The sequence below is a fragment of the Sander lucioperca genome, chromosome 5 (genome assembly GCF_008315115.2).
Source record: "Sander lucioperca isolate FBNREF2018 chromosome 5, SLUC_FBN_1.2, whole genome shotgun sequence".
NCBI classification, from domain to species: Eukaryota; Metazoa; Chordata; class Actinopteri; order Perciformes; family Percidae; genus Sander; species Sander lucioperca.
The window spans coordinates 14,872,992-14,889,128 of record NC_050177.1 but is presented as its reverse complement, the minus strand read 5'-3'; the positions used below and the strand labels follow the sequence as shown (position 1 = coordinate 14,889,128).

Genomic DNA, 16,137 nt, shown 5'->3' with positions numbered 1-16,137 from the left:
AAAGTGTGAACACTTATTTCCAACATGACATGACATGACATCCAACACATAAGCCTTCTAAAATCAGAGAATCACAGATCACATAAAATAATCAGTCTACTCTAATTAAAAAAATTGGTTTAGAGGTGCAACGATGAATCGATTAATCGATTAGTTGTCAACTATTAAATTAATCGCCAACTATTTTGATAATCGATTAATTGCTTGAGTCATTTTTTTATTAAAAAAAATGAGATTTCTCTGATTCCAGCTTGTTAAATGGAATATCTTCTAGTTTATTCTCTCCTTTGTGACAGTAAACTGAATATCTTTGAGTTTTGGACAAAACAAGACATGTGAGGACGTCCTCTTAGGCTTTGGGAAACACTGATCCACATTTTTCACCATGTTTTGACATTTTTACAGATCAAACAACTAATCGATTAATCGAGAAAATAATCGACAGATTAATCGACTATGAAAATAATCGTTAGCTGCAGCCCTAGATTGGTTACTCTATTCCATAAAAAAGCCTTAACCTGATGTCTAAAAGCCCCTCTGGTATTTACAATTTTGAGGGAAAGCGGCAGATTATTCCACAATGTTATACCTGTATAGAAAAAAGAACTGTCTGACAACATTATGGATGAAATCACCATCTCCAAACCCAGAAAGTTACATTTCAGCCTTTGTTATAGCTGGCGGTTACAGCGTGCTCACTCAACACTGGACCACTTTGGAAGATTTTTTTCACATCAATCATTTAGGCACCAATGTCCCCCCCTCCCCCCACACACATATACTATACACAGTATGTCTCTACTATTATATGGACTATGGACTGTCTGATTTCTCAGAACTCTGTGCACTTTATTTGCTAATGCACTTTAATAATGGACTAAACATGATCATACTGCATTCTGTGTTTCATGTCTTTTTAAGCACTGCTATAAAGAAAAAGCACTTTTAATGATTGCACTGCTGGTTAGATGTCAAACTGCATTTCATTGTACTGGTTGTCCTTACTTGTGCAATGACAATAAAGTTGAATCTAATCTAAATAATTTTAAACAGGTCTTAGTTTCCGTACCTCTAATGCTCATTGAAATGTTCCCGCAGCGCTTTACAATGTTTCTTTTTCATTCTGTTGTGTTGTAGTTCTTTCTGTCGCTAGTCCAATTATAATCCGCTGTATTACGACTACAAATTAGACCGATATGTAACTTATATCGTAGCCAATCTAAATTTAGCACAAAAAGTAAGGAAATTTGTGTTTGGTAGATTATTTCTCTGAGGTAACAATGCTTTTTGGCAATACATCTTATACCGTTGGAAAGCCTGTTTAGTTCCCTTACAAATGGTGCCCCATTTATAAGGAACATGCATTTGTGGGATGAGCAGCAGCGCTGGGTATGTGGGTTTCGCCCATGAGAAATTTGCCAAATCTTCTCTGCCAATGCCAAACAGCTTATTCTGCCATTGACTCGTTTGGTGTTTGGTGGATTGGATGATTGAAGTTTGAAGAAACAAGACATATTGGCAACTTAATTTATTCATTTCACAAACAGGAGCCTCAGTAGCGTGTGGAAGAACCATACACAGCCACAACAGCCTGGCTCCTCCTCCTCATGCTGGTCACCAGCCTGGTCACACACTGCTGTGGGATGGCATCTCATTCTTCAACCAGCAGTCCTGACCTCAACCCCATTGAACACTTGTGGGATCAGCTTGGGCGTGCTGTTCGTGCCAGAGTGACCAACACAACCACGTTGGCTGACTTGCGACAAATGCTGGTTGAAGAATGGGATGCCATCCCACAGCAACGTTACTGAGGCTCCTGTTTGTGAAATTAATGAATTGTTAAATTGCCAATATGTCATGTTTCTTCAACCCTCAATCATCCAATCCACCAAACACCAAACGAGTCAATGGTAGAATAAGCTGTTTGGCATTGGCAGAGAAGATTTGGCAAATTTGTCATGGGCGCAACCCACATACTCAGCTCTGCTGCTCATCCCACAAATATATGTTCCTTACAAATGGGACAACTTTTGAAAGGGAACTAAACCCTCCTGTTATCCTCAAATTTACTAACATCCGTTATCCTCCACCCCGCTCTCCCCCCCCACACACACACACACACACACACACACACACACACACACACACACACACACACACACACACACACACACACACACACACACATCCAGAATACCTATTACGTGACTATTGAAACATATGAAAATCACTACAAAATCTCCCTGATTCAACTTAAATTGAAAAGAAAGATGTTTTTGTCTTTTAAGGTATATATTGTCTGAAGGGACAGTGGCCACAAAATGCAACCAGACATTCATCCACAGTCAAGTGGGGGCCTGAATTGTAGCGAAAGGGTAATCGCTGCACCCACTTGTCCCATACATCCCGTATTGCTGCCTCGTCGTGCGATTAATTGATTTATTGACTATCGCGACAGGCCTACTGATGGTGTCATATAAAACTCAAATGCTGATTTTATGTCGTGGACATACAGACAGCATATCTGGTGGGGCCTGGAATCATTTTGATCACATTAGCAGCACTAAATCTACCCTGTGGGGAGAGGGACCATAATAATTTTCCATTTTTGGAAGGTACAGTAACGTGTCTGCTGGTGGTTGAGAGACAACAGAAGAGTCTCATTGTCTTCAGAGGAGGATGCCTCATAATCAGGGTCCTCCTCAACATTATCCTCAGTCTCTCTCCCTCAGAGTGCGGGAACAATATTTTCCATCTCTGAGAGTGCGGGAACCATATTTTCCCTCCGTCACAGTGCGGGAACAATATTTGGGGAGGGGAATTGAAGATTGTGAAATTGCAACAACCTGCATGTGTAAGTGACCTCGATATCAGCAAAAAACAATCTCAGCTAATTTGTGTAAAATGTTCATATTTTCTTTTTATACAGCTAAAACAGCCTGGGGTCAAGGATAACAGGAGGGTTAACAGGCTTTCCAACAGTATAAGATTTATTGTTACCACAGAGAAATAATCTACCAAACAAAAATGTCCTTACTTTTTGTGTTAAGTTTAGACACCAGTCCTATAATGTCAAGGGGAATTGTTTCAGACAATGTTTCCACACTCTGACATCTGCCTTTTATGATGTCGCGATATACAATAGGTCTAAAATGTCATTCATAATGGTCTTAAAAAGGTCTTTAAAAAGTCTTACACTTGACTTGAAACCCTGCTAATGGGGAAATATGTCACGTCTGAAACATTTTGGATTGTGAAACAAGTTGTCACAGATGAACTGATTGTACTATGTGTGCCTCTGCAGGCTCTAAAGGCGCCCTGGGCCCCCCAGGAGAGACCGAGTTCATCACCATCAAAGGAGAGAGAGGACCAGAAGGACCTTTGGGCATCAACGGCTTTCCTGGACCACGAGGTCAGAGCTGTTACCATAGAGACCAGTGTCAGGGAGCTATGTGCTGTGGCTATAAGGGATCGACCGATACCGATAATTCGCCCCTGAACTGAACGCTGGTTTATAATGCTGAATGTTGATTTCCCATGATGCAGTGCGGTTCTCTGTGACACAGTAAAGCCAGTCTTTTAACACCAAACACTTTCCGTCTCTACAGGAAATAAAGGTGCGCTAGGAGCTACCGGTAAGCCGGGCTGTCCAGGTAACAATGGACCCCCAGGTATCGTAGGACTCCAAGGACCCCCTGGGACCTGCGGCCAACCGGGACCTCCAGGACCACCTGGGCGTAAGGGACCACCAGGATTCATCGGCTTCCCAGGGGTGACCGGAGATCCGGTAAGATAGAAAGACTTTATAATCAGAGATAATGCTGACATCTGTGAGTTGAGCAGTAACAAGTTTTCTGAAAACAGAAGAAACAGGGTTCGTCCACAATGTTTAAGGTTTAATGAGAAAGACAAGGATATATACATTTTCTAACAATCGCTCCATTCACTTAGATGACGTGAGTGTAGAAAGATAAGAAAGAGGCTCCAGAGGAAAGAAGGATTGGTTAAAGGGATAGTTCGGAGTAATTTCACCCAGGGGTCCTTTGCACCTAGCCTGGCTCCGCCCTCCTACGTACTTCCGCTCAATTGTCATTTGCCTTCAGTACTCCATCTGGGTTTGCGATATATTCTTGGGTTTTCTCCGGCCAAATATTTGGCGGTCCAATCAGCGAACAGAGGGAGTGGCTGAGAACGATGACGTTGAGGTCGTGCGCTAGTTAGGGCCCGTGCGCCGACAGCGTTGAAGGCCCTATTGGAACTGAAGGAATTATTATTTTCCCGGCAAATGAATTGCCTTTTTGAGGGGCTTAACATATTCAAAAACTCACCAAAATTGGCGGTCACCAAAAAAAGTCTTCCCGCACACACACACACACACACACACACACACACACACACACACACACAAGCAAGATTCAAAGTCATTAACAATGTGTACGGTTGGCAATCTGTAAATATTACCTGACGGTATGTTTAACAACAGGACAAGCAAGCTATCAGCCAGTATTTTGATCTTTTTGTTCAGAAAATGTTACAGTAAATATTCAGAAATACACTGTTGATGTGTTTGTTTTTGGATGCAGGGTGACCTGGGATGTCCGGGGAAGAATGGAGAACCTGGTCGCCAAGGATGTGTCGGATCCGAAGGTAACCCCTAACCCTAACCCTAACCCACCACCAAGACTTTAACCCTTTCATACATGAAATACAAAGAGATATGAAGGATTTTGTCCTCATTCCTTCACTGATATTTAACTGTGTAAACTGTGCAACTAACCCCTTTAAAACATTTCATACAAAAGACATCAAGTATTTTGTCTCCACCAGACTCCATGTAAATAATCAGTACTTTTAGCATGTATAGAGCCAGCATATTTCCAGCCATGTATAGAGCCAGCATATTTCCACCAGACTCCATGTAAATAATCAGGACTTTTAGCGTGTATAGAGCCAGCATATCTCCACCAGACATCATGTAAATAATCAGGACTTTTAGCGTGTATAGAGCCAGCATATTTCCACCAGACTCCATGTTAATAATCAGGACTTTTAGCGTGTATAGAGCCAGCATATCTCCACATGTAAATGGGTGAATTAAGGGTTTATTTCAACCAAACCAGAGTGGTGATTGATTAAAAGTCCTGATTATTTACATGGAGTCTGGTGTAGTTTGGTGATGGTGATTTCGAGGCTGTTTCACGTTAAACAAAAAGGATCTTACTCTTTAACTAAAAGGTCTATCTGTGTAGGGATCCTTTCATAATGTTGTCAGACACTTAGAATAATAATCTGAGTCTGTCAGCGGCAACAACAGAACTTTTAGTGGACGCTAACTGATGATTTAATGTTAAATTGCAGCTTGTTTCGCTGCCGACTGCAGCGGTATTACTTAATTTCAAAGACTGGTGTTCCTATTAGTCACTTAGACACAAAAACATGAGAAAATAGGTTCCAGGTTAATGACCCCCTAACTGGGCAGGTTGGTTTGTAACGTTTGTATTTGTGTCTCAGGTGATAAAGGAGACTCGGTTGGTTGTTCTGGTCCACCTGGAGATAGGGGCCCTCCTGGAGACTTCGGGCCCTCAGGTGATCATCTGGTTGTGAAGCGCTGAAACAGACAATAAAGATGGATTGAATACACAGCCAGTAAAACAAAACCACTCTATTGTATCTCTATGTTGGTTACATTTTGACTCCTAACAGAGAAGCTGAGGTGAGTGAAACAGGTGAGTTTCTGGATTAATCAGTTTTTTTTTCTCCCTGCAGGACCTCTTGGACCTCGAGGAGATCTTGGAGAACCTGGTTTTAACGGCAGTCCAGGACAGAGAGGATGCAAAGGAGATCCAGGCGATAAGGGGGACCTGGGCGACCCAGGTACAGACGCTCACCTGGACCTCATTGAGTCTTCAAACCGTCGTTCTTCAACATGAAGGGCCCTATTTTAACGATTTAAGCGCACGGCGTGAAGCGCCTGGCGCTAGTTTGACCGCTAGTTTTACGGCGGAAAAAGGGTAACACGGATAGTGCATAGTGTGCGCTCTGTGCACGAGTCTAGGAGCATTTTACTAATGCTCTGTTAAAATAACAATGAAATGCTGCGTTATTGACTTTAGACCAGGTTTTTGTTGGTCAATGGTGCCATCACTTCCCGCTGCCTCAAGATAGCAATACACCCAGAATGCACCTGAACACATCTCCCTGTAAGACCAGAACGCCCAGAATGCACCTGAACACACCTCCCTGTAAGACCAGCACGCCCAGAATGCACCTGAACACACCTCCCTGTAAGACCAGCACGCCCAGAATGCACCTGAACACACCTCCCTGTAAGACCAGCACGCCCATGGGCCACAGATGGGCGCAGGTGCATTTGTTATTTAAACGACGTGGGCGCTGGACGGTCTTAAACTAGCAAAGACACTTGGGTCGGGCTTTGCACTGCGCCGGGTGCAGGATAGGGCCCGAACTGAGGCGGTCTAAAAGAAGAGTTCTCTTTATACATCAGACCGGCAAAAACAAACTGCGGGAAGACAATCTTGTGTCCTGCATAGACGGCTAAATAGAGGAAGTTGAACATATCTCCAAACTTTTACTTTAAAGAACCCGATGTTGCGGCGAGTATCCTGTCGTTGATCCAGACTAGTTTAACCGAGACTTTTTGAGAGAGAGATTTGAGGTTTATAAGGTAAAATGATGCTGGTGACAGTTACTAGTGATGGACTAGATAGAGACTTCAAGTCATCAACATCCAGTCTGAGACCCTAACCCTGTCTGTCTGTCTCCCTGTCTGTCTGTCTGTCTCTCTGTTTGTCTGTCTGTCTCTGACTGCCTGATTGTCTGTTCCTCCCTCTGTCTGTTTGTCTGTCTGTCTGTCTGTCTGTCTGTCTCTCTGTCTGTCTGTCTGTCTCTCTGTTTGTCTGTCTGTCTGTCTGTCTGTCTCTCTTTCTGTTTGTCTGTCTGTCTCTGACTGCCTGATTGTCTGTTCCTCCCTCTGTCTGTCTGTCTGTCTGTCTCTTTGTCTGTCTGTCTGTCTGTCTCTCTTTCTGTTTGTCTGTCTGTCTGTCTGTCTCTCTTTCTGTTTGTCTGTCTGTCTGTCTGTCTGTCCCTCTGTCTGTCCGTCTCTCTGCCTGTCTCTCTGTCTGTCTGTCCCTCTGTCTGTCCGTCTCTCTGCCTGTCTCTCTGTCTGTCTGTCCCTCTGTCTGTCCGTCTCCATGTCTGTCTGTCTGTCCATCTGTCTGTCTGTCTGGTTTATTTCAGGTGTGGTTGGCCCCCCTGGTTCCCGTGGCCATTGGGGGCTCCCCGGTCTTCCTGGTAAATCGGGGTCTGACGGTCCTCCAGGACAGCAGGGCTGCCCCGGACTGCCAGGTCAGAACTCAGACCCAGAGCTGCTGTCATGTCTTCCATCTTATAGTTTTAACCTAACAAGTAGCAAAGATCAAATAATGAAGAGAAAAGATTCAACGTCAGTCTGTTCCTTCAGTGAAGGAGGGGAACTTTATGACTTTATATCATGTGTATCTAGAAACTCCAGATAAGTCGTTCCTGAGATGAGGGAATACTCGATAACATAGTGGTTAGTTGTTTGGTATGATGTTGATCTGACAGATCTCAGAGCAGTCAGGTGTGTGAGTACGTTTCACAATAAGTTGACATTCTGCTTTTTATGAATGATTTTTGCTGCGTCAGGTCCTCCTGGACCGCTGGGACTTCACGGACTGGACGGACTGAAAGGAGTGAAGGGGGACATGGGGACCAGAGGTAAGGGTCTCACACACACACACACACACACACACACACACACACACACACACACACACACACACACACATAGACACACATAGACACACACACACATAGACACACACACACACACACACACACACACATAGACACACATACACATAGACACACACACACCACACACACACACACACATAGACACACATACACATAGACACACACACACCACACACACATAGACACACATACACATAGACACACACACACCACACACACATAGACACACATACACATAGACACACACACACCACACACACACACACACACATAGACACACATACACATAGACACACATACACCACACACATAGACACACATACACATAGACACACACACACACACCACACACACATAGACACACACACACATAGACACACACACACCACACACACACACACACCACACACACATAGACACACATACACATAGACACACATACACCACACACACATAGACACACATACACATAGACACACACACACACACCACACACACACACACACACATACACCACACACACATAGACACACATACACATAGACACACACACACCACACACACACACACATAGACACACACACACCACACACACACACACACATAGACACACATACACATAGACACACATACACCACACACACATAGACACACATACACATAGACACACACACACCACACACACACACACATAGACACACACACACCACACACACACACACACATAGACACACATACACATAGACACACACACACCACACACACACACACACACCACACACACATAGACACACATACACATAGACACACATACACCACACACACATACACCACACACACATAGACACACACACATAGACACACATACACATAGACACACACACACACACACACACACACACACACACACACAGTGTTGTTGTTGTACTGAGTGAGTGATGTAACCAGCTCTAGTGTAACAGCAGGTTAAAGACGTTCCTGAGGCATTAGTTGTGATATATATATATATATATATATATATATATATATATATATATATATATATATATATATATATATATATATATATATATATTAGTCACTGGATGTGTCATCAGCATCACAAAGGTAACGTTCGTCTCTCTGTTTAGGTCTGGGTGTGCCGGGTCCTCCAGGTTCTACAGGTCTTCCAGGGGATAAAGGACCCCCGGGTCCTGGAGGACCCGGGGGTGTATCCCAGCCCGGCCCGCCTGGACCCAGAGGCCCCCCAGGAATCAATGGTCAGTGGCAAGTCCGATTCTCATCAGGCTCAGGATGTCACAGGCCTGCAGGGATCCCTCTAAAGATCAGAACTTTAGGGCGCTTTCACACTAGAGGGTGACAATTTTTCAGGACTCCTGCAGGTCAATTTCACTGTCAGTAACGTGTTCGGGACGGTTAAAGCATAGAAATTAACGGGAGCGGGACGGAGCCAGAGATTAAATAAAAAAATGACGCTGCAATGCGGTGAGTGCGGCCAAAAATTGCGAGGCATTTCGTTTTAGAAAAGAGAACTACTTACAACTCCCAATACGTTTGTTGATTGTTGACCGTGACCCGCGGGAGTCTCGAAAAATTGTCACTACCTCACCCCCCCAGCAGTGAGAGACAAACAGCTCTGCAGCGCTGCATTCACACAACTACATCAGCACAGCAGCAGAGAGGAGCTGCTCTCGCTCCCTCGGGCCATCGCTGCAGCTGTGTGCACACACACACACACACACACACACACACACACACACACACACACACAGTCTGGTAACTTTAGACAACATAGGGAACGAAACGGGAGCAGGAAGGGATTCAGGAGTCTTTCTCTCGGGATTTTGCAGTAAATGATGATGGAAAAAGGAGCCAAAAACTTGGAAAAAGACGGTAGAAAGAAGGACGTAAGGCAAGAATAGGTCGAAAATAGTAACAAAAAAACTTTGAAAAAGAGAAAAAAAAGACGTAGAAAAAAGTAATGAATAAATGCAAGAATAGGTCAAAACAAACGACAAACTTCAAAAACAGTGACAAAAACTTTGAAAAAAGCAACAAACTTTGAAAAAAAGTAGACAGTAGAAGTAACTACAGCCTTGTAACTGAAAAACATTTTGCAAAAAATGTCACATACCCCCTGCAGTCCTCCAGAGTACCCCTAGGGGGACACGTACCCCCTGCAGTCCTCCAGAGTACCCCTAGGGGGACACGTACCCCCTGCAGTCCTCCAGAGTACCCCTAGGGGGACACATACCTCCTGCAGTCCTCCAGAGTACCCCTAGGGGGACACGTACCCCCTGCAGTCCTCCAGAGTACCCCTAGGGGGACACGTACCCCCTGCAGTCCTCCAGAGTACCCCTAGGGGGACACGTAGCCCCTGCAGTCCTCCAGAGTACCCCTAGGGGGACACGTAGCCCCTGCAGTCCTCCAGAGTACCCCTAGGGGCAAGTATATCTCGCTGCAGTCTGCAGGAAGGCGGGGCTTGACATCAGCCATTTTTTTTTTGCTTACGTCATTCCCCATAAGCTCGAACGGGGACCAGCCTGGTAGAATTTTTTTACTATGAAGAAAATTATTTGGATAAATGCCATGTTTTTTATTTTGAATCTTTTAATTTTATTTGAAAATGTTATATCTATAAATGTAAATGATCTGAAAGAAAACCGAATAGGCTAGTCACCAATTTAAAAATGATATGACATTATATTTTGAAACTTGGAAAAGGACTGACAAACAAGAAAGCCATCCGGACTCTGAACATTTACAATGCCTTACAACCTCTTTAATATAAATTTAATGCGCCCCTTTTTCGTGTATGTATGTAGGCATTTAATGTTTTCACTGTGTTTATGGATCTGTACTTGAATAATAAAGTTTTTTGAAGACAAAAAAAAAAAAAAAAAAGACAGCCTGGTAGAAGCTGATAGAGCCTCTTGATTCACATTAGATAGAAACTGATGATTTAGGCTAAACAAACGATATTTCATGCAACAGTGAAGTTTTCATGTAGTTACTACTGATTTCTGATTTTTAAATGATATCCAAATTTGAAAAATGGGTCATTTTAAACCTTGTTAATATTGATGACAATGTGTTCAAACGGAAAATGAGCCATATTTCATTTAATTTAGCCCTCAAAAGTAGAATGGTGTGTAGTTTCGTTATGGACTTTCATATTAACAGCAAGAATTCAGTCACAACCAAATGTACAAAGGGGCGATTTTGCTTTAACAATTAACAGGTGAACCAGAAGCATACAGGGGAAACTCCAAAAATTAGAATATTGTGCAAAAGTTCATTTATTTCAGTAATTCAACTTAAAAGGTAAAACTAATTATATGGACTTATTACATGCAAAGCAAAATATTTCAAGCCTGTATTTGTTATAATTTTGATGACTATGGCTTACAGTTTATGAAAACCCTCAGAAAATTAGAATATTGTGAAAAGGTTCAATATTTTAGGCTCAAAGTGTCCCACTCTAATCAGCTAATTAATCCAAACACCTGCAAAGGGTTCCTGAGCCTTTAAATAGTCTCAGTCTGGTTCAGTAGAACTCACAATCATGCCAGATGCTCCTCAGATATTACCTGCACAGTAACACACCTAATCTAAGTATTTCAAAAGGTCGAACACACATACAGATGTTTAGATACAGTAAAATCGCTACGTGATTACCGTTATATCCGAGGGTTGAAGTTGCATTTTAACGGGGCAGTGCAAGTTGCGGCTGTGGTTTAGCTGAAGCTAACGCAGCCTGAGCTTTCACGTTACAATATAAAAGGTGTTGAGCGTTGACTTAGCTAGCACGCAAACAGTTCATTGACATGTCTACGAGCATGTTAGCAAACTACACCAAAAGACAAATACTGAGGAATATTGATAGAAAGCAGGGGGAACTAGTAGGCTACTTCCATACTTTTTAGCATTGGCTAATTAGCAACCTGCCTGCCATGATCAGATGTAGCTTCCGAGCTAGCTAGCAGCTAGCCCCAGAAGCTCTTGAAAACAAGGCTTTCACCGGAGCAGTATTACGTTATTTCCGAACCACTCTTCGTTTCAAAGTCGGAAATCAAATGAACGAGAAAGTACACGGGCCCAATTACAGTTCACTGTTGTTGCATGAAATGTCGTTTGTGTTTAGCTTACATCAGTTTCTGTCATCTAATGTGAAACAAGAGGATATGAGGTTTGCTACCGTCTTGGTCCGTTCGAGCGTCTGGGGAGACGATGTAGGTTAAAAAAAAAAAGACTGACTTGGATGTGGGCGGGGCTTGACATCAAGCCCCGCCTTCCCGCAGACTGCAGCGAGATGCTCCTCCCTAGGGGGACACGTACCCCCTGCAGTCCTCCAGAGGACCCCTAGGGGGACACATACCCCCATTTGAGAAACACTGTTCCAGAGCACTGAGAAGCGAACCCAGACCCCCGTTTCAAGTTTCGAGTTTTTTTTGTTTGGTCAGAGTTCGGATGAGCTTTCACACTGCCCCACCCTCACCCCACTGCGGCAACCCTAGTTTGACTGTCTGGGTCTTTATGTGTTGTAGGACCACCAGGGTCTTTGGGACCTCCAGGTGACTCTGGACCAGACTGTAAAGATCCAATTCCCGGGCCGCGTGGAGATCCTGGCTGTACAGGAACAGATGGAGAGCCAGGTCAGACTTTATCATTCAGGTTTAATAAACGTTACCAGATTAGCATCATCCTGGGTGACCTCTGATCTTTGTTTTGGTGTTTCAGGGTATCCTGGTGACATGGGTGAGCCAGGTCTTAACCCCCCAGTTCCGGGAGATGACGGGGACAACGGGGACACAGGGTTTTACGGGCCACCGGGTCAAAAGGGATCCCTGGGGCTCGAAGGACCGCCAGGCATTCCCGGCAATCCAGGACTGAAAGGTCAGACTCTCTCCATGTATCTGAGAGATTTTTTTAAATGCCCTGTGTGGCCATAATCACTTCAAAGTCCAGGCCTGATCCGGAGGATTGTCTGAACTCAAAGAATATTAAGCTGATGGCAACATTACTGATGCATCAGACACAAAATGGACTCCAAGGTGTGCACATAGAGACAAAAACAGACTAATAGTAGCAGGGACACACGTAATCTGCAGACGCAGTATTCTGCTAAATTTATTGCAGACTTTCTGCAGATCTTAACAAATTATGCATTATAGTCTTTTTTTAAGCAGTTTCGGTTCCTTTTCACCGCACACTGTTTGCTCTTGTACAAATAACGTCATAAATTGGTGAAATGAACCAAAATGCCTGACTATGGCAGCCTGTATATTCCAAAAATGAGCAGTCTTTCCAGCAGTTGGGTCAGTTTGAGGTCGGATCCCGTTCTCACCACAAACAAACTGCTCTACCGTTGGTTTGAAAGCGTACCGAGACCACCTCTTCAAGAAGGTCTCAGTACGATTGTTTGGTCCGCTTTTGGTGCGCATCGAGTGTGATTGTTGCGTTCTCACCTGCCCAAACGAACTCTTAGCCTATATGGTAGCAAACGGTTTGTCACGTCATGGCACCACACGGCACTCTACCACACGGTCAAAAGACTGTGTTCCCTCTCAGGCCACGCCCAGATGCTGTGGCTTCCTGTCTTTAAGGCTTTTCCCATTGGGCTCCACCTTCAGCCTCCCAACCATCCTTCACTCATTCATCCACACACACACACACACACACACACACACACACACACACACACACACACACACACACACACATAGACACACACTCACGACTATTCACAAGAAAGAAACATGAATTCAACCCAAAGCTCAATTTGGCTCCTACACGCACCAAGGGGGAAAACCAGCTCTAGTGCGGTTCAACACAACTAAATGAGACGTCAAGTCAACTTTATTGTCAATTCTGCAATATGGGCCGTTTGGGTGAAAGTCCCCCTAAAATAAACTCGTGTTTAACACATCTCCACCCAAAGCAGAAAAACTAGTCTACTAAATTACGCAGATTTTCATTCTGGATCACCGCTGAAAACAAACAAAAAATCTTAAGATTCAGTTTCGGTCTGCTAATTAGAGGAAACATAGTCTCGCTTTGCCAGACCTTCCTCCACAGCGCTGCGGAGGAAGGTCTGGCTAGTCCACACAGCATTCCTGGAGGCGATATTACGAATCCCACTATGGCCACGCCAAGACCCGCCCTTCAATAGCAGTTATTGGCCAGGCGTCCATGCTTACGCAAGGCAACGTAACCTGATTGGTCAGGTCCTATCCCCTGACCAATCGGCTATCCTAACCTTAACCACTCGAGGTGAAATGCCTAACCCCAACCAATCGAGCTGTTTCGTAGGGCGGGTCTTGGCGTGGCCATAGTGGGATTCGTAATTTCGCTTCCTGGATGGGAGAAAAACGTGCTCTGGTTTATCGGCATTTCTTTAAACCAATCACAATCAACTTGGGCGGCGCTGAGCGCCGGATGGAGCCACGGTGCCTCTGCTAAATAGTCTCAGGAAGGAACTTGTTTTGGTGGAACGTGTACGTTCAAAAGTTGTTTTAGTCGTGCAACAGAAAACTGAGATTGGACAGATAGTCTAGCTAGCTGTCTGGATTTACCCTGCAGAGATCTGAGGAGCAGTTAACCATAGTCCTCATGAATCCACCGGAGGTTAGAACGCCAACACAGAGACAGAGGAAGGGGACAGACATCTTGCCGAAAAGAGTGTCATCCGGCGGAATTTCCGACAGCACTCTAGCAATCCCGAAAGTGGAACGCTGTTGATATAGACTCAAGTCTTCAGCCTTTACTTATTGTACATCAGGACATCTCACCATAGCCTGTCACGTAGTTACGTCTCTCCGTTTGTGTGTGCGATCAGGTCTGAAGGGGTCTGCAGGTCTGATGGGTCTACCTGGGGTTAAGGGTCCTGGAGGTTGTCCCGGTACCGTTGGGCCTCCAGGACCAAAGGGATCTCCTGGAATTGTGGGTCCAAAGGGGGAGAAGGGACAAGTTTCCAGCTCCCCTTACCATCCGGCGCCACCTGGCCCCCCAGGACCCCCTGCCCCCCCCGGTGAGGATGGAAATGCTGGCATCCAGGGAGAAAACGGCCGGATGGGCCCCAAAGGTGAGAATCATCAACATGTCCCATTAAAAAAGTTTTCTGTTATTTCAGATAGGGCTGTGCAATCAATCGAATTTTGATCGAGATTTCAATTTCGGCTCCCAAAGATCACAAAAACAATGTAATCCAGAAAAACAATTATCTTATCTTTGCATGTAATTAATGACTTGTTTTCGAAAGATTGTGAAAGTGACCTACAACACTTGATCCTAATTAGATGTTAATAGAATAGTTTTTTTTGTCATTGCTTTACAGGCAACGAAAAGCAGTTTAGCAGCTCCGCATTGACTGCATAACCCATCATTAAAAACACAAACAGTCATGCCAGGATAAAATAAATAAATAGATTTAAGTTAAAAAGTTGCATAAGGATTAGGGTAGATGAACGTGCATACAGTGCTGAAAGACAGACAATCCGCCAACACGCACAAACAGTCCCAGGTGTGATAGCAGTTCCTATTCACCGACCATTTGGTGGTATGGATTTAACAGCTTTTGGACAGAAGCTATTTTTTAAGCTGTTGATTTGGACTTGATGGACCTGAATCTCCTACCAGAGGGCAGTGGAGAGAACAGAGAGTGACCAGGGTGTGTAATGTTGAAGATACAACTGGCTTTCTTCTGCAGTCTACCATTGTAGATGTCTGTGAGTGAAGGCAACGGTGCTCCAATGACGCGCTCAGCAGCCCTAGCCACTCGCTGCAGGTCCTTCCTATTCTTTTCTGTGCAGCTGGAGAACATTGCAGCAATAATTAACAGGAAAACTATGAAGGGAAATGTCACAGTTCAATGTGTTTTCACTGTTGATTTGTTTCACGGTTTCACTGTATTTTAACTAAAATAAATGCAACATCTTTCCAAAAGTCAATGAGTAATAGTAATAGTAATAATAATGCAGACAATAATAACACGTTCAACTCCAAATAACAAACTCCAGAACCAGTTCAGCTGGTTCTGGAGGCTGAGAGAAAGTGAAAATGGAACTGGTGAGCAGAAAAAGTGTAGTTTGCTATTAAAGCTATTGTTTAACAAGCTATTAAACAAGCTAGACTACATCATATTACACGAACATAGCGAACTTTTTGTCATGACTAATTCATTAATTACTCAGCATCATTTCTATTTGAGAAAAGAACAACTTCATCTGATGTTTAATGTGAATAAAATAGCCTCGAACCTACTACATTCCTGTCACTACCGATGTGACTGTGAGTGGAGTGCAGATCCTGACGTACAGCAGGCAGTGGACCAAACCACTG

General features: G+C 44.0%; 1 protein-coding gene across 2 annotated transcripts in view; it reads left to right on the top strand.

Annotated features, from left to right (window-relative positions):
- Window positions 1–16,137, top strand: part of col4a4 (collagen, type IV, alpha 4) — a 77,953-nt gene that overhangs the window by 54,006 nt on the left and 7,810 nt on the right. For both annotated transcript variants that reach the window (XM_031307564.2, XM_031307565.2), the window contains exons 33-43: window positions 3,305–3,412; window positions 3,609–3,787; window positions 4,584–4,647; window positions 5,512–5,586; window positions 5,767–5,874; window positions 7,258–7,365; window positions 7,687–7,758; window positions 8,928–9,056; window positions 12,345–12,452; window positions 12,538–12,693; window positions 14,636–14,881. In XM_031307564.2, coding sequence (XP_031163424.1) covers window positions 3,305–3,412; window positions 3,609–3,787; window positions 4,584–4,647; window positions 5,512–5,586; window positions 5,767–5,874; window positions 7,258–7,365; window positions 7,687–7,758; window positions 8,928–9,056; window positions 12,345–12,452; window positions 12,538–12,693; window positions 14,636–14,881 — 1,353 coding nt within the window. The remainder of the gene's footprint in view (window positions 1–3,304; window positions 3,413–3,608; window positions 3,788–4,583; window positions 4,648–5,511; window positions 5,587–5,766; window positions 5,875–7,257; window positions 7,366–7,686; window positions 7,759–8,927; window positions 9,057–12,344; window positions 12,453–12,537; window positions 12,694–14,635; window positions 14,882–16,137) is intronic.